This window comes from Malaclemys terrapin, chromosome 11, assembly GCF_027887155.1.
Source record: "Malaclemys terrapin pileata isolate rMalTer1 chromosome 11, rMalTer1.hap1, whole genome shotgun sequence".
NCBI classification, from domain to species: domain Eukaryota; kingdom Metazoa; phylum Chordata; order Testudines; family Emydidae; genus Malaclemys; species Malaclemys terrapin.
The window spans coordinates 78,625,577-78,650,272 of NC_071515.1; the positions used below are offsets into that span (position 1 = coordinate 78,625,577).

Genomic DNA, 24,696 nt, shown 5'->3' on the forward strand with positions numbered 1-24,696 from the left:
GGATAGGCTGCAGCAGCCAGTCTGTGGGGAGTGCAGAGCCCCTGGGTCCTGCTCTCCAGCCTGGCCCCATGGCAAGGAGAGGCAGGATTTCTGGCTTTAGTGCCCTGCTGGGGCCTTGGCGCTCACCCCCCCAGGCAGGGAGCCCTGCTGGTTCAGGAGCAGAGGGCTCCTAAGGGAAGTTGCCCCCAGAGGCTCAGTACCCGGGATGCAGGCGACTGAGGCGGGGCCCCCCCATCCCAGACATGAAGAGTTGGGCCAGGGGAAGGTCTAGCATGTGAAGGGGTGGGGTAGTGCCCCCCGCCTGCAGATCCAAAGCTGCTGTGCAGCAGCGCCCCCTAGTGCTGGGGACACAGTGTAAGGGACAGGCTGCACGCACGAGCTAGTGCGGAGGGCCGCTCCAGGCCCGATGAGGCTCTAAGCGCCTTGCAGAGGGGGCAGCGTGGCACGGAGGCAAGCCGCCCTCAGGCCCTGCATGGGCTAAGCAACCCGCCGGACCGAGCAACGGATGAACCCCTCCTTAAACATCAGTTACCCCTTCAGAAACTGCTTCGAAGCACCCCCTAGGCTGTGCGCCCATCGGCAGGGCTGACTCACTGCTGCTTATGGGGCTTCGGCCACTCCCAGCAAAGAAGAAATCAAAGATTTCCGTGCCTCAGGGCGGGGCTGGTTGGCACCCAGACTCTCCGCCCAGTTCTGCACCGCTGGGCACGAAGCCCAAGGCCTGTTATCTCAGGAACTGGCACCCCACAGCCCAGCCCATGGCCGCCTCATCTTCAGTGCAGAACTGCAACCCCTGGAGCACCTGCGGTGCCATCGGCCCCCTGTGGAGATGACGCTGGAGCAGGGCATGCTGGGAGCTGTAGTCTCCACAGGCCATGCCTCCAGCTGGAAAATGAAGGAGGCTGCAATTGGCTCCGTTTCAGGTGTTGCCCTGCGGCTCCTGGCTGGGCAGAACCTCTCTGAACCTTCCGGGAGAACTGGAGGCGCGGAAGGCAAGGGGACCAGCTGCAGGGGCAGAGGCTGTGAAGGGGACAGGCTGGAGAGAAGGGCCAGGGCTTTCCTGGGACTGAAACCTCTCCTATGGGGTACCTGGCAAGACCAAATGGGAGGAGCCAGAGCTGGCCCCACCCCCAGCCAGACACGGCATCCTCGGGCAGAGAGGGGCCTTTATTGCAAAAAAGGAAGTGTGGAGCCACCCGTCGAAAGAACAGGAACCTGCCCCCCTCCCCTCCATTCAGCTCATCCACATTCTCAGCCCTCAGGAGCACGGAGAGGGGCAGCCCACAGCTGGCGGGCGGGGTAAGGGCTGGGCAGGAAAGCCAGGCCAGTGTGAGGAGAGGAGATGCCTGCCACACCAGCTCTGCCAGTGGAGAGGCCTGGCCCAGAGACTGCCCAGCATCTAGTGGCCACAGGTGAAGTGAGAAGGGGCCGAACAAACCTCCTTCTTCAGGATCTGCCATGGGGGGAGAGGGCCCCACCCGCTGTCTGGAGTGGGAGCCCTGATTGGCCCTTCTAGATGCTGCATCAGGGATTCAAGGCTCTGTGCTGGTGTCCTGGAGCTGCCGTGGTGAGCAACGAGTGCCTGGGGCCAGACCCCTTCCCACAGCAAGGGGGACGGGCAGCGGTGTGTCAGCCGAACAGCCCCTTTGCCTTCTTCCTCTTGGCCTTGGACACGGGTAGTCGGGCTCTCTGGGCTGGAGAGGAGGGAGTCTGGAACCAAAGGAACCTCTGTCAAAGCAACGGGGACACTCCCGCGGGCCAGGTCTGTGCGTGAGGCTGTGCACGCATCGGTGTACATGTCCATAGTGCTGGAACTAGGGGCACCGGGGGGCTGCCGCACCCCCTGGCTTGAAGCGGTTTCCATCATATTCAGCGTTGACAATTTGGGTCAACAGACCCCCACTGTACATGTCTGCATGCATGTCTGTCTGGACATGCATCCGTGTGTCTGCGTGCATGTGTGGAGCCACATCTCTGGGCATCCGTATGTCCACGTGTGTACACGCATGCACAAAACAGGAGCACTACAGACCAGCCAGAGCTTCTCCAGTCCCTGCGTCCCAAAGCACTTCCCAGCCCGTAGCTCCCGGCACGTACCCAGCTGGGATGGGCACAGCAGCGCCACCCTGCAGGCCAGGGCAGGTGGAGAAGGCCCTTTGTTTCCAATTAAAAGTGCGGGTTTGATGGAAAAATGCTGCCCAGCCCAGTCACCACCCCAGAGACAGTGAGGGGCTCCCAGTCGCAGCACTCCCCCGACCCGGCTTCCAGAGCTCCCCCCCACTGGCTCCCAGCCGTGTGCAAACGACACACAGGAAAGCTGTGAGCGACAGACGCCTCCTCCCTGGGGCCCGGCCCGGCCCTGCCCTGCTGGGATGCAAGCCCCAGCGTCATGCCGCCAGCTCTCGCCAGCACAGCTCTCTGTCCCTGCTGGAGCCCAGCCACCCTCACACAAGAAGTTCCAGCCCCAGCAGTTTCCAGCCTTGCCCAAGGGAAAACCTTTCTGAGTGGTTGCCTGCCCTGCTGCCCCGCCTCCTGGGAAACAGCAGCCAATCAGAGGTGCTGTAGGAGGCAGGCAGAATTCTCGCCCCACCCTGCAGGGGCCAGAGGAGTTTTGGGGTAGGGGAGGAGGGACAGGGAGCAGCCAACACCATTCTCCCAGAAGGGGAGTAGGGAGCAGAGCCCTGCACTGGGACTGGGATCCCGCAGGACCCGCTGCCATGATGGTGGGAGTGGGTGAAATGTGCTTTGTTGCAGGCAGGATTGGGCGGGCAAAAAACCAGACTGCGGGAATTTGCGGGAAATCACTAAATCTCTCATCAGTTCACCAAGAGTAGCCTATTCAGGACATTGCTAATTATTTTGTTTAAAATTCTCTTTCCTACACCTGTTTATCTCCCTGGCTCTGGCTCTGGTCAGGTCAGAAAATCACACTCCCAGGGTTTGTTGTTTGTTGTTCTGGGACGTCACGTACGCGCAGACGGTCGCTGTGGTATCAGCTGGCTGTCAGTGCTACGAGCAGTTTTTCTGTTCAATGTTTTTCAAAAAGCAGTAATAATCCTGACACGGAAATAACTTGACTGGGATGTTTCAAAGTTCTAAAAACAGCGCTTAAGTGAGTTAAAAATTTCCAGTTTTTTTTTAAACAACTTACTTTTTATAATCATTAAAAAAACCTGCGCCTTTTAAGGCAAAATTGTGGGGCAATTTGTTTTGACGTTCTGTGTGATAGACACACAACAGCAGTTTGTCAGAAATAGAATTTCAGCAATGCAAAGCAAGTTTTGCCTTTTTTAAAATAAAGGTTTTAATACTTACATTTAAGCGAGGGACAGAAAGAGACTTCATGTCTATTATAACAGGAGTTAAAGTATTTTAAATGTGGTTTAAGCAAGATTTGTTTAATTCTTTTAGTGGTAAATATTGTGTCTGAATTCCATTTAGAATATATTAACCCACCGTGGTGGGTTTTTTTGAGTAGCACGGGGGAATCTGTCTCTCTTGCAGGATTTCAGGTGTTTATGGGTGGGAGCGGGATAAAAATGCAAGAAACAATGTGGGAGCAGGGCAGTGGGAGGGGGTATTGCAGGGCGGGAGCAGGATTAAAAAAACAGTCCAAGGCAGAGCTCTAGTAGGGAGAATACAGAGCCCAGCAGGCCCCCTCCTGTGAGCCATGGGTCAATCTACTCTCTGCTCCCCTCCCCTCCTGTGAGCCATGGGTCAATCTGCTCTCTGCTCCCCTCCCCTGTCAGTGGGTCAGTCTGCTCCCCCCTCCCCTCCCGTGAGCCATGGGTCAGTCTGCTCCCACTCCTCCGCGTCTCTAGAACACCTCTGTGGGCAGTTCCAGAGGGGGCTCCCACTGCAGCGCGTCCTGGCCGGCGCAAGGGGAAGACGACCCCTGGAGCTGCAGGAGTGGGCTGGGTGGCACAGCACCACCCCGCAGCCGGGCCAGGGTCACCTCGCTCTGTGCCCTGGGGAGCTGGTAGTTCTGTAACTGCACACCGGGGGAGTTCACAATCCAAAGCTGGGGGGTGTTTAGACTGGACTCGTCCCATTAGGAACTTGGCTGAGACCCACCAGGTCACCAAACAGCCCCTGGATGGGAATAAGCTTTGATCAAATAGGGCTAGAAAGGCTCCATGTACACAGTACTCTGCGCCAGCCATTTCCCGCCCTGGGGCCAGACCTAGAGGGGACAGGCCCCATGGCTCATTGCCCACCCCCTGAGCCAGCGAGTCCCCTACCCTTGGGCTGGATCAGAGCCAGTGGCCCGGATCAGAGCCAGTGGCCCCTACTCAATCCTCTGAGCCAGCCAGTCCGCACTGCAGGTTGGCTTGTGTCAGAGATCGAGGAGGGAACAAGGGCTCTGGAGCAGAACCCAGTGGCTGCAGGCACTTGGTGGAACCTCTGCAGGGTGGAGACTGCTCAGGACAACTTGTCTCTCCCTCCAGGCCCAGCCATTCCCCCGTCAGGTCTCTCACACCGGCCTTCCAGGAGGCTGCTGGTTTGGGAGCTGCACTTACCGCTGTGGCTCCCAGGCTCTGGGGCAGGTCAGAGGGTGGCTCAGCCTTTTCCTGCTGAGAACCCAGTGTGACCGATGAGTCCATGGCCTCCCCAGCCAGCTGGGGAGACGAGGTGAGCTCTGGGGTCTCGGCATCCCCTGTCCCAAAGAGAGAAGGCAGGAGTCAGATGCGTGTGAGGGAGCAGCTAGGGGAGAGGGATGTTGGCCCCCCACTGACGCTGGGAGCAAAGCAATACCACCCCTAGCTACAGGGACCAGACCCTCCCTGCCAGCCAGGCCAGAAGCTCCCGGACTATTGGGATGGGGCGATGCCCAGTGCCCCCCACACCTCTCGTGGGAAGGGGCCCCCGGACACATTTCCATCTCCCCTCCCACCCATCGGTTGAAGGTTGCTCACCTGAGTGGTGCCGCTTCTGCGCTGCCCTCGCCTCCTGCCTGGCCACGGCCGTGTAGAGATGCTGCAGGGTGCTTGTGAATGCCTGGCCGTCCCCTGCACCGCACAGCTGGGGCAGACTCTGAAAGGGACAAGAGGCACCGTCAGTCCCTCTCCGTGCCGTGCCGACACCTGGTGCCCAGCCCGACGACGCTGCTACTGACGACTGTGCTTGGGTTAATTAGCAGGGACAGCAATACCCACCTGGGGACTTCACTGATCCCAGGCCCTCAGCTCTATCTCATCTGAAACACCCCCAGCATGTTACTTTGCCACTACCTGCCAGGAGAGCGCCCCCTACTGACCCCACCTGACACCCTGCACCACAGCGCCCCGCACCACAGCGCCCCCTAGCACCATGCTGGGACCAGCACTGACTGCCAGGGGAGAGCGCCCCCTACTGACCCCACCCGACACCCTGCAGCACAGCGCCCCATAGCGCCATGCTGGGACCAGCACTGACTGCCAGGGGAGAGCGCCCCCTACTGACCCACCCCACTCCCTGCAGCCCAGTACCCCCTAGTGCTATGCTGGGACCAGCACTGCCTGCCAGGGGAGAGCGCCCCCTACTGACCCCACCTGACACCCTGCAGCACAGCGCCCCCTAGCGCCATGCTGGGACCAGCACTGACTGCCAGGGGAGAGCACCCCCTACTGACCCACCCTGCTCCCTGCACCACAGCGCCCCTAGTGCCATGCTGGGACCAGCACTGCCTGCAGCGGGGAGAGCAAGCCCCGCCCCATAGCACCTACTTACTGCTTGGCAGCCTGCCATCCCAGTGCCTTGGGCAATGTGATGGAGGTTTGATATAGAACACAACTCTGGTGCCCCCCTTCTTCTGGGAGTGCAGGGGTTAACTGGAGTATGTCCTCACCGTTGGGGAGCTCGCTGCCTGCTCCCCCAGCACATCACCCCATTCCTGAGCTGGGCCCCATCCGAGCACTGGCCCCACCCCCGCAAGTGCAAAGCCATCTGGGCCAGCCTGCCAGCGGCTAAGTGGGCTCCTGGCTTTGCGTTCTGCCCCTCAGTGGAACACTGCAGGGGCACCTGGCCAACTACAGCTGGGGGTAGCCTCTGCCCACCCAGTGCCTCATACTGTCCCCCTCAATCTAGTGGCCCAGAAACAGGCCCCACGTTCCTGGCCCATTACTGTAGGGCTGTGGGAACACAGAGATCAGAGATAGCAAGTCCGGCTCCTGGCCCGCGTGGCCCCCACCCCTTTCCCTCTGGCATTCCCTCTCCAGAGCCCAGCACCAGCACTGACTCATCCTCACAAACCAGGGGCTGCTCCCACAGCCGATGGGGACTGGGACAGATCACATGGGCAGGTCCCAGGCCAGCGCCGAGCTGGGACACTGGGCTCAAGGCATAATCTGCTAGCTTCAGTCTCCCAGTGCCTCACACTGCACAGTGGGTGGCTCTGGCCTGCTGGGGGCCTGAATCCGTGTCACTACTATTCTTGATGTTGCAACAGCACCAGCCAGTATCAGGACCCGCTGCCAGGCCTGAGAGATCGTCCCTGCCCCAAGGACCTTGCAGGCTAACCTGAGATGGGCGAGGAGGCAGGATTACTAGCCGAGGCCACACTGGGAGTCTCTGGCAGAGCCAGACGCTGAACCCGGGTTTCCTGCATCCCTGGCCAGCACCTTGACCACAAGGCCAGCCTGGCCCTGTGGGAGGAGATGTGGTGGCGCCCTGCTTGCCGTGTGCAGATGAAAAACATGGAGCTGCCTTAGTTCAGGGGCGCTGCACGCAGCCACCTCAGCCTTGGCCCAGGGCCAGCCAGCACTACGGAGTGGAAGAGGTGTCTGGGACACTGCTGGCCTGGCAGCTTGGTGCCAATCTGGGCCCTGCCAGGGCAATGGGCACATGGGCCTACAGGCCTGCACTCAGCGCCCAGCAGGGTTGCTCTGGACCTGGCCTTGCAGAGCTCCTCCCGCAGGGGTTGAGCAGCTGGCAGGACAAGCCTGCTCCAGCACTTGGCAGAGCCCTGCTCCTCCCCAGCTGTGCACACACACACCTGCTGCAGCCTGTGGGCTGGAGTCCCATTCAGCAGAGGATTCCAGAGGCCTGCCTGGGGCTCTGCGAGCTGAGAGTCATTCATGAAATGCTGCTGATAAGATCTAATGGGAAGGGCTGCGGCTTCCCCTGCAGGAGCGACTGAGGCTCTGATTCAGGCAGCCGCCTGTGCGATAAGGGGCGGGTGAGGCCTGGGCCGGGGCTGAGTCTCAGCCAGGCAGGGGCGAGCAGAGACGGGACCCCAACCTCTAGCAGGGCACCCCGTCCCCTCCCCGCTCTGACTGAGGAGGCTGGATTCCTGAGCACCCTGCACCACGGCGCAAAGCTGTGCCCACCAGCAGCCCCAGGGCAGCATTGGCCTGGGGGGAGGCAGCAGAGAGCCCTTCTGCAGAACTCCAGAGCCCACTCCAACCCAGGGCCTCTCAGCACTGCTCCTGTGGGGTGGCCCAGGCCACCCCTAGCCCTGGGCACCCCCCACAGGCACTGCCTACGGAACAGGGAATGGGCCAGCTCTCGGACAGCTGAGCGGCCAGTGGAAATGGAGTCCATGGCCAGTGCTGGGGTCACATCCCATCCCATCCCAGGACACATGACCAACACCTGCCTTGGGAAGGCCAGGACCCCGTCCCCCACACCTCCAAGGGCATCAGAGGAGCTATCAGCTGGTACCTGCACAGCGAGACGAGCCCCCTGCCCTTTCCGCTTGGTCACATGGGCTGCTGCAATGTTCCCCAGGGCAGTGCCATGCTGCACCCCAGAGCCAGCAGTCACTGAAACACCCATCTCTGCTGGGCCCACTTTCTCTCCCATCCCTTCTCTGGCACCAGCAGCGTCCGTCCCTTCCCCCCCACCCCCCATTTGTTTGCTAGACAGGGTCCCTTTCCTGGGTAAATATGCCCAGGTGCCCCGGGGACTCAGCAGGGCTCATGTGAGGGGGGCTGTGTGCCTCGCACAGGCTGGGCGTTGCCACCAGCTGTCTGGCACCGTGAACAGCTCTGTGTTCCCCACCGCAGCCGGTACCTCCAAACGGCCACATTTGCCATCCCACTGCAAAGCAAATGACTTTCCCAGTTTGTTTTTCCTGACTGTTTTTTTCTTTCGCTCGAGTGCGTGCCCGCCCAGCTCGGTGCTGTGCCAGGCGGAGCAAATGTCATGCTCGGCCGGGAGGCGAGAGCTGCAGCATGTCCACAGGAAACCAAACAGCACTTGCCACATCTCTACCTCCCTGTGAAGTGAGTCGCCGTCCTGGGGCTCTGGGGACAGGAGTGGCCCTGGCCAAGTAACACAGGGCTCCTGGGGGAGCACTTCAGTCCCTCCCCCGAGGCAGGAGGGACTCCCCTGTTCAATCATCAGAGCCACGCTGCTCTCACAGGCCCAGCTGAGTTTGGATGGGGCTGCTGGCCTCCGTGTACTCCCTCTAGGCCTCGAGTCCATAGGCCCAGCGGCGCCAGAGCAGCTAGCCCGAGTGAGGAGAGGCCCCCCCGCCGTTATTTAAACACACCCAAGTAGCAACAGGGACTTGGCCGAGATTCCCACCCCCAAAGCCGCAGGGCAGGAATGGCAGCACCCATGCAGCTCCTAGCAGAGCAGGGCAAACGCGCACAGGGCCAATGACGGGGGGGGGAAAGCCGATCCAAATTACCGGGGTCTGGTGGTCCGGAAGGGGGCCCGGCTTCCCCAGCTTCTCCCCCTCCCTCGTCGGCCCAGTTTAGCTGGTCCGCCCTTGCTGGGGGGGGCCCGAAAAATTTTTTCACCAGGGCCCGAACCCGCTCTTGGCAGCCCTGAATGCGCAGACGGCAGCACGGCTCCCGCTGCACTCAGCAGGCGCAGGGACAGCAGCAGCAAGCACAGCTCTGCGTGCCCACAGGGAAATTCCCAGGCAAGGCTCTCACTGCCCCCCCAGCTCATCTTCCTCATGCCCAGCAGGGGGCGCTGGCTGTGGGGGGAGCCCCCAGCTATTCCAGCCCCACCTCTCCCAGCAGAGGGCGCTGTGGGGAGTGGGGCGGGGGCGCTGGCTGGGAGGGGAGCCCCCAGCTATTCCAGCCCCACCTCTCCCAGCAGAGGGCGCTGTGGGGAGTGGGGCGGGGGCGCTGGCTGGGAGGGGAGCCCCCGGCTATTCCAGCCCCACCTCTCCCAGCAGAGGGCGCTGTGGGGAGTGGGGCGGGGGCGCTGGCTGGGAGGGGAGCCCCCGGCTATTCCAGCCCCACCTCTCCCAGCAGAGGGCGCTGTGGGGAGCGGGGCGGGACACTGGCTGGGAGGGGAGCCCCCGGCTATTCCAGCCCCACCTCTCCCAGCAGGGGGCGCTGTGGGGAGCGGGGCGGGGCGCTGTGGGGAGCGGGGCGGGGCACTGGCTGGGAGGGGAGCCCCCGGCTATTCCAGCCCCACCTCTTCCAGCAGGGGGCGCTGGGGGCAGCGGGGCGGGACACTGGCTGGGAGGGGAGCCCCCGGCTATTCCAGCCCCACCTCTCCCAGCAGGGGGCGCTGTGGGGAGCGGGGCGGGGCGCTGTGGGGGGCGGGGCGGGGCACTGGCTGGGAGGGGAGCCCCCGGCTATTCCAGCCCCACCTCTTCCAGCAGGGGGCGCTGTGGGGAGCGGGGCGGGACACTGGCTGGGAGGGGAGCCCCCGGCTATTCCAGCCCCACCTCTCCCAGCAGGGGGCGCTGTGGGGAGCGGGGCGGGGCGCTGTGGGGAGCGGGGCGGGGCACTGGCTGGGAGGGGAGCCCCCGGCTATTCCAGCCCCACCTCTCCCAGCAGGGGGCGCTGTGGGGAGCGGGGGGGGGGCGGGGGCGCTGGCTAGGAGGGGAGCCCCCGGCTATTCCAGCCCCACCTCTCCCAGCAGGGGGCGCTGTGGGGAGCGGGGCGGGGGCACTGGCTGGGAGGGGAGCCCCTGGCTATTCCAGCCCCACCTCTCCCAGCAGGGGGCGCTGTGGGGGGCGGGGAGGGGGCACTGGCTGGGAGGGGAGCCCCCGGCTATTCCAGCCCCACTTCTCCCAGCAGGGGGCGCTGGGGGCAGCAGGGCGGGGCGCTGGCTGGGAGGGGAGCCCCCGGCTATTCCAGCCCCACCTCTCCCAGCAGGGGGCGCTGTGTCATGGAGCGCTCTCTGCTATGGATGCTGTACCCAGACACGCTCGGCCCACACTGCACTGATGGAGACGCAGCAGCTCCCTGCCGGGGGGAGGGGGCACATCGCCAGTACTTTACCCCCCAGCCCCAGCACAAAGCAAACCCATAAACCTGCCTGCAGCGTGTGTGTCAAAGGTCTGAGGGCTAATCTCTGCCAGCTCTGCCTGCTCCACACCCAGACAGCAGGGAGAACAAAGTGTAACAGATAAAGGCCAGTTCCTCTGCGCTAGAGGGGGGCGTGGATCTGCTCAAGGCCAGAGTCCACCGCCTGCACCTGGCAAGTCACAGCAGAGGCCTGCGGCTGACATCCCCTCCTTCCCAGCCTGGGGCGTCTCCCTGGGGTGCTTGAGGGACATTGCTGACAGGCCCCTTGGCTGGTGCTGGTCCCGCCCAGCAGGTCTCAGCCCCGCTTGCTGGGCCGGGACGGCTGGAGCACGGCGGCCCACTTGCACTAGCAGAAAGGCTGCTCTCGGTGTGGAGCTGAGGGGAGCCGCTGGCACCAGCGCCCAGGGCTCATGGGCCACAGGAGGTTCCCAGTCACACAGGCGAGGGGTGTAGGAAACGGCTGCCTGTTCTAGGGGCTCTGTGCTGCCCAGTGGCTGTGCCAGGAGTCAAGCACTCGCCCCCACTGGCAGGCCAGGCCAGCCTCAGCCCACCACTACCCTCACGGGACTGGAGCCAGGACAGCTGCAGGCCTCAGGAGTGCTTCACCAGTCTGTGCTAGTCCCCGGGGTAGTGCTCCTCACCCCCAGCTCCAGGGGCAAGCCATTGGGCTGGGAGTCAGGGGCCACGGGGGCAGTTCCTGGGCAAATGAAAGCACCAAGAAATCAACCTTTTGAGCCATGGCCCCCTGAGCTTCACCGCATTGCTGCTCCTAAGTCCCGGCACTTCTGGGCTCGCTGCCAGTTCAGCCTTTCTAACGCGAGACCCCAACCCCTCACCATGCACTGGGGGCTCTGGGACCCAGATCCGAGCCTCGGTCAGATTTGGAGAAAGGTGCCAGAGAAGGAGGGTGAGGAGGAGAGGGCAGAGACAGGAGTGCACTGGGCAGATGCTGCCAGCAGCTGCCCCTGCTCCATTGCCCAGGCAGCCTGCAGGGCTTCTTTGGGGGAGGCAGTCCAGCCCCTCCGGCAGCCCTGAGTGCAGTATGCTGGGAGAGCAAGGGGGAGCCATGGGGCACGAAGGTACAGGCGACTGCCCCTCCTCCACAGCCAGGCACAGGAGGCAGCTCCCACCTGCTGCCTTGGCAATGTGAAGATCCATGACCTGGAGCGGCTGCTTTCCTTGTGCTGTGACCCAGCCTGGCGTCTCCCTGCCCACTGCCAGAGGCGGGAGGGACTGCCCGAGGGGTGAACGTCCCTCTCTGGGCCATCCTCGGCACCTCGCCGGTACCTCGCCGACGTGCACACGACTGCCTGCGAGGGAGGGGGATTCAAGGAACAGAGGGGAGATGGGTCCAGCACTTCAGGTGACCTTGCCCCATGGCATAAACACACAGATCACGGGATGGAACAGCACGTTCAGAACCGCTACAAGGGAGCAGCGCAATGTTCCCCTGTGGAACTCCCTGCAGCAGGAGGCAAGTGCAGGAGTCACACACATCCCATGCAGGGCAGGGGTGATTTGATGGCCATTGGTCACGTCTGCAGCTCAGCACTAAGATTAGGATACGGGCCCTCTGCCCAGAACTGCCCCATGCTCTGCCCCTGGGCTATGGACACCACTCACAGGGCTTCCTAGGAGTTGCTCCTGCACTGGGCAAAGTGGGCACTGTGCTGTGCCCGCCACAGAGGCATCTCAGATCGGCTCCCCCAGCTTTGCTCCAGAGGCTGCAACAGTACACGAAGCCGGGAAGGTAAATGCACTTCAAAGGAAGACCAATAGCAGCCAATGGAGGCCGGACGCAGCCCAGATCAAAGGCACAAGCTGGAGTCATAATTCAGAGAAAAGCAAACAGCAGCTCCCAGGAAAGTCGGGCACGGCAGCGGAGTGAGCAAAGTGTACCAGATAGCACAGCGCACGGGTCAATGCCCCGGGGAGGCGGGCACAGGCAAGTCGCAAAGCACAGGGCACAGCGACCCCTGCTGCCTGCTACTACCAATGCAGACTTCTGTCCAAGCTGGGACAGAGCTGTCAATCCCTAGCCCCAAGCAGTTGTGCCCTAGCTGAGCACTATTGTGGGCAGAGCACTGGGCTCCTGGGATTTCACCCTGTGCCACAGAGATCTGCTCAGATAACACAGCTGGTGGGATCACACTGACACCCCTGGCACTGCTGCCGGGTGCAGCTGCACCCCTGAGAAGGCAGCAGGGAGAGATTTTAAGCAAAAGCTTGTTGTAGCCCTGGTCCCTGGGCCAGATCCTGAGAGTGTGTAACTCCGCACAGCTCCACACACAGCAAGAGTGCTAGGCTCTCTCATGCCAGCTGAGGAACAGGCCCCAATTCGAGGAAGAGCTTGTCTCCCTAGTGCCTAGCAGCACTTAGACTATCAGGGTTGGAAGAGACCTCGGGAGGTATCTAGTCCAACCCCCTGCTCAAAGCAGGACCAACCCTCAACTAAATCATCCCAGCCAGGGCTTTGTCAAGCCGGGCCTTAAACACCTCTAAGGCTGGAGATTCCACCACCTTCTTGGGAACCCATTCCAGTGCTTCACCACCCTCCTAGTGAAATAGTGTTTCCTAATATCCAACCTAGACCTCCCCCACTGCAACTTGAGACCATTGCTCCTTGTTCTGTCATCTGCCACCACTGAGAACAGCCGAGCTCCATCCTCTTTGGAACCTCCCTTCAGATAGTTGAAGGTTGCTATCAAATCCCCCCTCATTCTTCTCTTCTGGAGACTAAATAAATCCAGTTCCCTCAGCCTCTCCTCGTAAGTCATGTGCCCCAGCCCCCTAATAATTTTTGTTGCCCTCCACTGGACTCTCTCCAATTTGTCCACATCCCTTCTGTAGTGGGGGGACCAAAACTGGACACAATACTCCAGGTGTGACCTCACCAGTGCCGAATAGAGGGGAATTATCACTTCTCTAGATCTGCTGGCAATGCTCCTACTAATACAGCCCAATATGCCGTTAGCCTTCTTGGCAATGAGGGCACACTGCTGACTCATATCCAGCTTCTCGTCCACTGTGACCCCCTAGGTCCTTTTCTGCAGAATTGCCACTTAGCAAGTCGGTCCCCAGCCTGTAGCGGTTCATGGGATTCTTCCATCCTAAGTGCAGGACTCTGCACTTGTCCATGTTGAACCACATCAGATTTCTTTTGGCTCAGTCCTCCAATTTGTCTAGGTCACTCTGGACCCTATCCCTACCCTCCAGTGTATCTACCTCTCCCCCAGCTTAGTGTAATCTGAGAACTTGCTGAGGGTGCAATCCATCCCATCATCCAGATCATTAATAAAGATGTTGAACAAAACCAGCCCCAGGACCAACCCTTGGGGCACTTCACTTGATACCGGCTGCCAACTAGACATCAAGCCGTTGATCATTACCCGTTAAGCCCGACAATTTAGCCAGCTTTCTATCCACCTTATAGTCCATTCATCCAATCTATACTTTTTTAACTTGCTGGCAAGAATACTGTGGGAGACCGTATCAAAAGCTTTGCTAAAGTCAAGATATATCACATCCACCACTTTCCCCATATCCACAGAGCCAGTTATCTCCTCATAGAAGGCAATCAGGTTGGTCAGGCATGACTTGCCCTTGGTGAATCCATGTTGACTGTTCCTGATCACCTTCCTCTCCTCCAAGTGCTTCAAAATGGATTCCTTGAGGACCTGCTCCATGATTTTGCCGGGGACTGAAGTGAGGCTGACCAGTCTGTAGTTCCCCGGGTTCTCTTTTTTCCCTTTTTTAAAATATGGGCACTATATTTGCCTTTTTCCAATCGTCACTGGCCAATGGCTCTGCAATCATATCTGCCAACTCCCTCAGCACCCTTGGATGCATTGCATCCTGCCCCATGGACTTGTGTACGTCCAGCTTTTCTAAATAGTCCTTAACCTGTTCTTTCCCTCTCGCTGCTATGCCCCCAGGGTTGCCCCAGCTCACCAAGAGCAGATGTTGGAATTTCAAAGCCACAAGCTTTGAGCCATGTCCAAACAGCGCCAATGGGGTGAGAGGGGCACACATCAAAGGGTCAAAGGGAGATGAGTTTTTAAGCAAAGCCGGGAACACTTCCCTGCAGAGCGGTGACTCAGCGGGCGATCAGGCCATTCCAAGATGCCAGCATGTCACCTGCAAGCTCCAGGAGGACGCAAGAGAGCAGGAGGCATCAAGCCCCTGGGGCACAGGGTGTTGCCTGTGTCACATGCCCAGAGAGGGCATCTCCTCCTGTGCACACCCAGGAGCTATTGAGCCTGGACGTTGCTGGGCCCAACGGACTGCCAGGAGGGACACAGGCTCCTTGCCAGCATACCTGGCTGAGGCTCTCTCTCATGGCACCAGTAGCAGTGAAGGGTCCATGTGGCACCATGGCTGTGGGTTTCCTTAGTGACCAGAAGGGAGATGCCCCATGTTCTCAGCAGGGAGTTCTGCACAGGGTGGCATTGCCCCCAGGCACACAGCACCTCTGCCAGCTCCTCTGCTGAGCCTTGGCCATCTGGATGTCTTGGGAGAAGCAGGAGGTACGTGGGGTGGGGCCTGGCTCTGGATTCAGTCATCATGTGCTCCAGGAGCTTTGTCTCTTGCAATTAAGGTTAATCCTTGTCTTCCGTGGGCTGGAGATGTGTTCTGGGTTGAGCAGCACGAGGCTGGCATGGGCTAGCACTGGCTTCAGTGTCAGCCATGCTGCAATGAGACCATGGGCACGAGGCTCCCAAGCAACCCGTGTAAAGAACCTGGGGCTGTGGCATTTGTCCCCACTCGTGGGAAGTAGCTGTTGATGACCTGTGCCCGACTGTCCTTCTGCACTTGGGGCCTGGCTGGCACTGCCCATGGGAGCTGTTGCAAACAGGGGCTTGGCTGGGACAGGAGAAGTGCCACAAGGCACAGTACCCCACCCTCTATGCCACTGGGCAAGGAGCAGACTTGGCTGTAGGCAAGTGGAGCTGTTCCCGGCTGTTCCTTCTGCAATAGGAGACCTGCTGCCCACCCCACTGCTGTAGGCTTCCCCCAGCGTTCCCCACCCAGCTGTGCCGTGGGATAAACAAGCTCTGAGACTGCGATCGCTCCACAGGCGTGCGCCCCAGCCAACGGCTAAGCCAGCTCGGCCGCCTGCTCTTCTCCATGCCAGCGACGCCTGTGCAGCTCCCCATCAAACGCACCGGACGCTGCACTGGACAGATGCTGGCTCCTAGGCCCGAGGACCCTGCATTCAGACCCCAGTGGCTCTGGGAGCTGCGGCTCCATTTCCCAATCTGCAGCTCGTCAGCTGCCCAAGCCCCCTGAGTCTTCATATTCCCCCAGGAGCCGACCACAACCCTCAGTGACTTTCACTGACAGAACCAGTAGGTGACACCTGCAAACGACTCAGGCCACTGACCACCTCTCCCGCGAGTCACTGACACACAAAACAGGCCTGGTCCCAGCCTGGCACATCCGGCGTTCGCCGGGCAGCCTCCCTGCATCTCCGTTCCCATCACAAAGCCTCTTCCCTGCCTACCCCAGACTGCCTCGGGGGCTCTTTTTCCTCACCACTCTCCTGAGGAAACATGCTGTGAGCTAAGGGCAGCAGCAAGAGCGTGGGCTTGTCGGAGCCTAGGGGCCATCGCAGAGCTGCTTCCTGGGCTTGCCCCCAGACGCTGAGTTGCACCAGAGCCAAGTCAGCTCCTGGGGCAGTAGGGGGGTGCAGGGCAAAGGGGTTGGTTTGGGGCAGGCCCCAGGAGAGGAGCTGGGTGGAGCACACAAATCCTCCTTGTCCAGGGAGCACTGCTGGGGGGCTACTTCGCCCTCTGGCCGGGGAGCAGGTAAGCAGCTGATCCCCAAAGCCCTGATCCCAGCCCAGGCTGGGGAGCTGGAGAGCCAGCAGCAGCTCACGGCGAGCGGGGGATGCCCAGCATGTTATGACTACCTGGCCACAAGGCCAAGTGGGCTGCGTGGGTATCAGATGGAGCGACTCAAGGCTATGGCAGGAGGAGCTGTGCGATTAGTGACTGGCAAAGAATTCCAGGGGGCTCCTGGCAGGGCCGGCTCCAGGGTTTTGGCCGCCCCAAGCAGCCAAACAAACAAAAAGCTGCGATGGCAATCGCGATCTGCGGTGGCAATTCAGCGGGAGGTCCTTCGCTCCGAGCAGGAGTGAGGGACTGTCTACCGAATTGCCGCCGAAAAGCTGGACGTGTCGCGCCTCTCCGACGTGGCCACCCCAAGCACCTGCTTGGTAAGCTGGTGCCTGGAGACGGCCCTGGCCCCTGGGCAGACAGAAGCCCTGATCCCTGCTACAAGGCAGGCAGTGCCTGAGGGGAAGAGAGGAGCTGCTTCCCCATCCTGTCTCTGCAGCGCCTCATGCCCCGGGGAACCTCAGCTGGAAGGGGGTGGCTAGGCAGGCTACAGCCGTGTCTGCAGGGGCCAGGCGTGCTGAGCGCTGCCTTGCCTTCCTGCCCAGAGGGCCTGCGTGGTATGACAGGGGGTGGCACCACAGAAAGCGATGGGCATGGGGCACATCAGCACAGGGACTTTCAAGAGCCATCTGAGAGAGGCCTTGGGGGGCTAAAATTAGATTGTCAGGAGGAAGGTTTCAGTCTGGGACCTTCACTGTAGTTCCCTCTGAAATGCTGCTGGTTCCCCATGTCGGCCCCACTAGGAGACTCCTGCCAGCCAGACATGATGGTGCCACAGAACCCAGGCACCAGGGAGCGCTAGGGCTGGCTTTTCCACACTGGGTTGCCAGGTGCTAATGCTGATGGGCAAGACTCCAATATAGCCCCCGCCCCGATTAGCGCCTCCTGTTCCAAAGAGCCCGCGCAGAGTCACCGGGCTCTGCTCCAGGTGAGGGAGGGTGACGGAATGTGGCCCAGTGCAGAGCTGTGTCTGGGGCCGGACACCTCTTACTGACCATGGCCTGCAAGAACAAACGGTGGCTTTTAGGTTCCTGGCACAACCTAATCTGACAAAGCATATTGCTAAACCTGAAGCACAGACCACTATTATTCACCCGCTTCGTGCAACCCCCTGGCTATCAAACTGAGGCCTCCAGCCCAGCCCCTGACAGGCAGTGAGTTCCACAGGTTACTGGCGTGTCAAGCATAACACACATCTCTCCTGATAGTATCACGCAGTGACAATACGTGTCTCCTGGAGGGTGAAGAGCAGCACCCAGTCTGCCTTCTCTCTCCCAGGCATCATTCCCTATGCTGCTGTCATTGCCCCTTTCCTTCGCTTCCTCTCCAAACCAAACAATCCCATTCTTCTCATCCTCTCCCCACGTGGGATGTCTCTCCGGGCCCCTAATCACTCTCTGACCCCATCTTCCCTGTCTGAGACAGGATGCCAGGTTCCCAGAGGAGCGCGTCCAACTGATTGATAGACGGGCACTCCACTGGTTCCCCTTCCCATTCCTTCACCAGCCTGACTCCCCCTTTGCTTTTGGGACCACATTGCACTCTCAGCCAAGATTCTCTCTGAGCTGCCCACAATGGCCTGCAGGCAACGAGGGGATCACCCTGGGCTGGAGCAACAATCATCCATCCATCCTTCCACACTGCCCCACAGCACGAAAACAAGGAGGGTGCACAAAGGAATGGAAGGGCAACACCTTCCCAGCCACCTGGAGGGAGTGCTACCCTGCGCGCTTCATTTACAGCCAGCTTGTGGAATTCACTTGCTGCAGCCCAGGCTGTGCTGGGTGAACCTTCGCACCATTCACACACCTGCTACCTCACAGACGTTAAAGCCAGAAGGGCTCACTATGGTCACCTCGTGACGTCTGCCACTGACATAGCTTCTCCCAGTCACTCCTGCAGTGCCGCTGTCAGAGAGCCGTCCCATCTGGCCAGAGAGACTCCGCACCATGGGAAGCCCCAAAGCCTAGGGGAGCCATACCACCGGGTCATTCCCCTCCCAGGTACAAATCTGCATCTTATTTCCTGTCTGCATGTGCCTGGCTCCAGTCCCTGGACCTCGCTCTGCCCTTGTCTGGTAGGGTGGGAGCCCTCTGCTACCACCCGCGATCAGTTCCACTTCCATCTCCAGTGCCCCCCGTGCACAATCTAGTGAGATAACCTGGGGCTGAGCAAATCACCACCTCCTGGCATTAGCCCAGCCCTGCAGGCATCAGAGAAGGGTTCCCCCGTCCACACCAAGGGCATGCAGGACACTGCCTTGCCCGAAACATCAGCTGTTGGCCCTGCTGGAGGCAGGGTCGCAGGCTGGCTGGACCAATGGTTTGATCCGCTAGAGCAAATCCTCAGCTACTGTGTTAGTGCCAAATGCCAGAGTCTAAATCGGTCGCTCTCGTGGATGGGGACTGATCCTTTCATTATCACACCAGAGCTTTCTCAGTGGCTGCAAACATTCCTCTCTGCACACCCCACATTCCTATTTTTTAATATATTTTTAACTGAAAAACAGAGCGATTGGGGCCTGTTGGAAATTACAGGCTGGCTGCTGCGGCTTGTATGTCAGATCTGCCCACATTCCCGTGGCGAGCCTCAGCACATGTTCCACCAAGGGCACGCTTCAGAATTCACGCTGCAGCCAGGCACCAAGGGGCGTGGGCCAGGGAAGGGGAGCTCCAGCTTTCCCAGGCTCACTCCCACCAGCGGGCTCCATGGAAGTGGTGTGGTGGAACGGCACCCAGGGAATGGCACGGGGACTACCGAGGTCGGCCCAGCAGCAACGGCTGGCAGCTCTGTACCACTCCACACTGGGTGCAGGATGACTTGGTGGCCTGGGACAATTTGGAATCTGCCCTCAAGGCCCCTCCCCGGTCACCAGGCCTCCCCTACATCATCTCCTTCCACAGCAACAGCAACACACTGAGAGGCGTTGAGAACACATGCCGCACCCCTGGCTGTCTCAGTTTCCCTCACTCAGCACCCTGGAGCCCTGGGTGGCCTCGCTGCTGTCTAGGTACCCAGCTCCCACCAGATCAGCGCCACCATCAGTGCCCAGCACCCCTCCCAGTATAGAATGCCAGCTGGTGCCTACAAAGAGCCATTCAGTTCCCGTCCTGGATCAAGTGGAGAGAAAGAAGCGCGCGCACTCGCCCGGTGAGTGCAGAGACCAGCGCCCCTGCTCGTCTCTAGCCCCCCAGACACCACTGGCCTCCCAGGGAAGCTGACAGACACGACTCCCAAGTTCACAAGACTCTTGTCTGGGGAGCCTCCCACATCCCTCTCTGCCAGCGACATCTCCAACCCGAACTCTTCCCTCCCCCGCACCCTCACATCGGCTGGGACACAAGAAGCACAAGAGCCCCCTCTGCCCATCCTGGGCAGGTCACTGCCCCTCCAGACCAGATCAGCCCTCGGACAGCCCCCATCCTGCTGCCAACAGCCAGCCTAGATGACTTGTCTACAAAACGCCCATTTGCTGCTTGCTTCCCCTCACCTCTGTCCACCCGTCTGTGTGCCCATCCTCAGGCTGTGAGCTCCAGGGGGAGGGGAAATGCCAGGAGAGTGCCCAGCACATTGGAAACACCACCAGAACAAATAACCAGTAGCAACTACATGAGCCAAACTGAACAACTCCTGGACTCTGCCCAATTCCAAATCTGCGTGAGAGAAGGTGCTGCCCAGCTAGAGGGCAGGGGTCAGAGGGGCACCCACAGTTTCAGCCCACCAGACCCAGACGAGGCACCAGTGCCCTGCACGCTCGGCAGAGTTCATAGAATCACAGAATATCAGGGTTGGAAGGGACCTCAGGAGGTCATCTAGTCCAACCCCGTGCTCAAAGCAGGACCAATTCCCAACTAAATCATCCCAGCCAGGGCTTTGTTAAGCCTGACCTTAAAAACCTCTAGGAAGGAGATTCCACCACCTCCCTAGGGAACCCATTCCAGTGCTTCACCACCCTCCTAATGAAAAAGTTTTTCCTAATATCCAACCTAAACCTCCCCCACTGCAACTTGAGACCATTACTCCTTGTTCTGTCATCTGGTACCACTGAGAACAGTCTAGATCCATCCTCTTTGGAACCCCCTTTCAGGTAGTTGAAAGCAGCTATCAAATCCCCTCTCATTCTTCTCTTCTGCAGACTAAACAATTCCAGTTCCTTCAGCCTCTCCTCATAAGTCATGTGCTCCAGACCCCTAATCATTTTTGTGACCCTCCGCTGGACTCTTTCTAATTTTTCCATATCCTTCTTGTAGTGTGGGGCCCAAAACTGGACACAGTACTCCAGATGAGGCCTCACCAATGTCGAATAGAGGGGAACTATTACGTCCCTCGATCTGCTGGCAATGCCCCTACTTATACAGCCCAAAATGCCGTTAGCTTTCTTGGCAACAAGGGCACACTGTTGACTCGTATCCAGCTTCTCCTCCACTGTAACCCCCAGGTCCTTTTCTACAGAACTGCTGCCTAGCCATTCAGTCCCTAGTCTGTAGCAGTGAATGGGATTCTTCCGTCCTAAGTGCAGGACTCTGCACTTGTCCTTGTTGAACCTCATCAGATTTCTTTTGGTCCAATCCTCTAATTTGTCTAGGTCCCTCTGTATCATATCCCTACCCTCTAGCGTATCTACCACTCCTCCCAGTTTAGTGTCATCTGCAAACTTGCTGAAGGTGCAGTCCACGCCATCCTCCAGATCATTAATGAAGATATTGAACAAAACCGGCCCCACGACCGACCCTTGGGGCACTCCGCTTGAAACCAGCTGCCAACTAGACATGGAGCCATTGATCACTACCCGCTGAGCCTGACGATCTAGCCAGCTTTCTATCCACCTTATAGTCCATTCATCCAGACCATACTTCTTTAACTTGCCAGCAAGAATACTGTGGGAGACCGTATCAAAAGCTTTGCTAAAGTCAAGGAATAACACATCCACTGCTTTCCCCTCATCCACAGAACCAGTTATCTCCTCATAGGAGGCAATTAGGTTAGTCAGGCATGACTTGCCCTTGGTGAATCCATGCTGACCGTTCCTGATCACTTTCCTCTCCTCTAAGTGCTTCAGAATTGATTCCTTGGGGACCTGCTCCATGATTTTTCCAGGGACTGAGGTGAGGCTGACTGGCCTGCAGTTCCCCGGATCCTCCTCCTTCCCTTTTTTAAAGATGGGCACTACATTGCCCTTTTTCCAGTCATCCGGGACCTCCCCCCGATTGCCATGAGTTTTCAAAGATAATGGCCAATGGCTCTGCAATCTCATCCACCAACTCCTTTAGCACCCTCGGATGCAGCGCATCTGGCCCCCATGGACTTGTGCTCGTCCAGCTTTTCTAAATAGTCCTGAACCACTTCTTTCTCCACAGAGGGCTGGTCACCTCCTCCCCATGCTGTGCTGATCAGTGCAGCAGTCTGGGAGCTGACTTTGTTCGTGAAGACAGAGGCAAAAGAATAATTGAGTACATTAGCTTTTTCCACATCCTCGGTCACTAGGTTGCCTCCCTCATTCAGTAAGGGGCCCACACTTTCCTTGACTTTCTTCTTGTTGCTAACATACCAGAAGAAACCCTTCTTGTTACTCTTAACATCTCTTGCTAGCTGCAACTCCAAGTGTGATTTGGCCTTCCTGATTTCACTCCTGCATGCCTGAGCAATATTTTTATACTCCTCCCTGGTCATTTGTCCAATCTGCCACTTCTTGTAAGCTTCTTTTTTGCGTTTAAGATCAGCAAGGATTTCATTGTTAAGCCAATAATCTGAAGTGGCATCTGAAGAAGTGAGGTTCTTACCCACGAAAGCTTATGCTCCCAATACTTCTGTTAGTGTTAAAGGTGCCACAGGACTCTCTGTTGCTTTTTACTATTAAGTCAAGTTGGTCGCCTGCCATATTTACTATTCTTTCTACACATCGGGATGGTTTGTTCCTGCAATCTCAATAAGGATTCTTTAAAATACAGCCAGCTCTCCTGGACTCCTTTGCCCCTCATATTATTCTCCCAGGGGATCCTGCCCATCAATTTCCTGAGGGAGTCAAGGTCTGCTTTTCTGAAGTCCAGGGTCCGTATTCTGCTGCTCTCCTTTCTTACTCGTGTCAGGATCCTGAACTCGACCATCTCATGATCACTGCCTCCCAGGTTCCCATCCACTTTTGCTTCTCCTACTAATTCTTCCCTGTTTGTGAGCAGCAGGTCAAGAAGAACTCTGCCCCTAGCTGGTTCCTCTAGCACTTGCACCAGGAAATTGTCCCCTACACTTTCCAAAAACTTCCTGGATTGTCTGTGCACCGCTGTATTGCTCTCCCAGCAGATATCAGGGTGATTAAAGTCTCCCATGAGAACCAGGGTCTTCGATCTAGTAACTTCTGTTAGTTGCCGGAAGAAAGCCTCGTCCGCCTCATCCCCCTGCTCTGGTGGTCTATAGCAGATTCCCACCATTACATCACCCTTGTTGCTCACACTTCTAAACTTAATCCAGAGACTCTCAGGTTTTTCTGCAGTTTCATACCGGAGCTCTGAGCAATCATACTCCTCTCTTACATACAACGCAACTCCCCCACTTTTTCTGCCCTGCCTGTCCTTCTTGAACAGTTTATATCCATCCATGACAGTGCTCCAAGTCATGTGAGTTACTGCACTCACCCTCTGCAGAGACGGAGCCACCCACCCTGAGAAAGCTGCAGTGGTCCACCCACCTAGCGCCTGTGAGCCCATCCCTCGGTGCCCTGTCCCTGTACAGGCTGGCCAGTGATACAGAGCCCAGCGCCCGTGCTATACCCAGTCTTCTCTGGGCTCAGCAGAGGTTGGGGAAGGCTGGTAAAGGCTCCCAAAGAGCCGTCTGATAGGTGGGCAGGTTCCAGCGCGCTCCGTGCTGGACCTGCATGGAGGTGGCTGGGCTGGCTCTGGCAGGGGAGATGAGGCCCATTTCTGTCCCCTGGTGCTGCCAGACTGGCCCAAAGGGGGTTGGGACTTGACCAAGAGCTTAGTGCAAGGCTCTGTGCAGACATCCGACATGCCATGCCACCGTCATGGGATCGGCCCCAGCTCCTTCAGCCAGGCCCCGGGACAGGCACACCTTCACCCACTGGGGGTCTGGGGAGTGCAGGAGACAGAACTGTCAAGGGAGCTGAGCTATACTGCGGAACTTTGCCAGGGGATGTTGTGAAGGCCAAGACTAGAACAGGGTTCAAAAAAGCACTAGATAAGTTCCTGGAGGATCGGTCCATCAATGGCGATTAGCCAGGCTGGGCAGGGAGGGTGTCCCTAGCCTCTGTTTGCCAGAAGCTGGGAATGGGCGACGGGATGGATCACTTGATGATTCCCTGTTCTGTTCATTCCCTCTGGGGCACCTGGCATTGGCCACTGTCGGCAGACAGGATACTGGGCTGGATGGACCCTTGGTCTGACCCAGTGTGGCCGTTCTTATGTTCGTATGTTAATTGAGGACCACTAGAGAGAAGTGACCGTGGACTGCGTCACACAGGGGATGGAACGCAAACCTCACTTCAGCTTAGCTTCCCCCTCCGCAAATTCTTCCCACCCCCTGGCACCTGCCCCCATACACTCACCAAACCCAGCAGCACCTCCCCCACTCACACCCCCGCCTCCGTCCACTGACACACCAAGCCCACCCCCCCACACACCCCCACTCACACACCAAGCCCACTCGCACCTGCCCCCCCCACACCAAACCCTCTGGCGCCCCCCCACACACACACACACCAAGCCCACGGGTGTCCCGCCCATTCACACACCAAGCCTACCCCGCCCACCCCCCCACTCACACACCAAGCCCACTGGCATCCCGCCCATTCACACACCAAGCCTACCCCGCCCACCCCCCCACTCACACACCAAGCCCACTGGCATCCCTCCCCACCTCAAACACCAAACCCACCCACACTCCAAACCCACTGGCACCTGCCTCCGTCCACTGACACACCAAACCCACCGCCCCCCCCCACTCACACACCAAGCCCACCAGCGCCTGCCTTCCTCCCACTCCCATACCAAACCCACCAGCACTCACCCCCCCATCACACACCAAACCCCCCAGCGCCCCCCTCCCCCCAGTTACACACCAAACCCACCGGTGCCCACTGCCCCCTCATCCACCCACCCTGACTCTCACTATGCCCACTCATGCCCTCACATACATAGGTCACAACCCTCAATCTCCTACAGACTAGAAATACTAAATCTGAATGAATACAGCAAGGACTACCTGGCACCAGCAGCATCGGACCTATTGCCTGGTCTGCCCCCTAGTGGGGCCTGTCTAGGGAACAACGGGAACTGCACGTCCCCCTCACTGCACAGCTAGGCCTCACAGGTGCCCTCATAGGGCTATCAGCACCCCTGGCAGCCTGGCCCGGCTCCGGCTATCAGCGCCCCCGACGGCCCGGCACGGCTGGGCCCAGCCGGCTATCAGCGCCCCCGACGGCCCGGCACGGCTGGGCCCAGCCGGCTATCAGCGCCCCCGACGGCCCGGCACGGCTGGGCCCAGCCGGCTATCAGCGCTCCCGACGGCCCGGCACGGCTGGGCCCAGCCGGCTATCAGCGCTCCCGACGGCCCGGCACGGCTGGGCCCAGCCGGCTATCAGCGCTCCCGAC

General features: G+C 59.2%; 1 protein-coding gene across 2 annotated transcripts in view; it reads right to left on the reverse strand.

The window, feature by feature from the left end:
- Positions 1-1,148: 1,148 nt before the first annotated feature.
- The window catches only part of NHEJ1 (non-homologous end joining factor 1), a 133,397-nt gene continuing 109,849 nt past the window's right edge, over positions 1,149-24,696 (reverse strand). For both annotated transcript variants that reach the window (XM_054044010.1, XM_054044009.1), the window contains exons 6-8: positions 4,917-5,034; positions 4,521-4,657; positions 1,149-1,710 (exon numbers count right to left, since the gene is read on the reverse strand). In XM_054044010.1, coding sequence (XP_053899985.1) covers positions 1,630-1,710; positions 4,521-4,657; positions 4,917-5,034 — 336 coding nt within the window. In that variant the 3' untranslated portion in view covers positions 1,149-1,629. The remainder of the gene's footprint in view (positions 1,711-4,520; positions 4,658-4,916; positions 5,035-24,696) is intronic.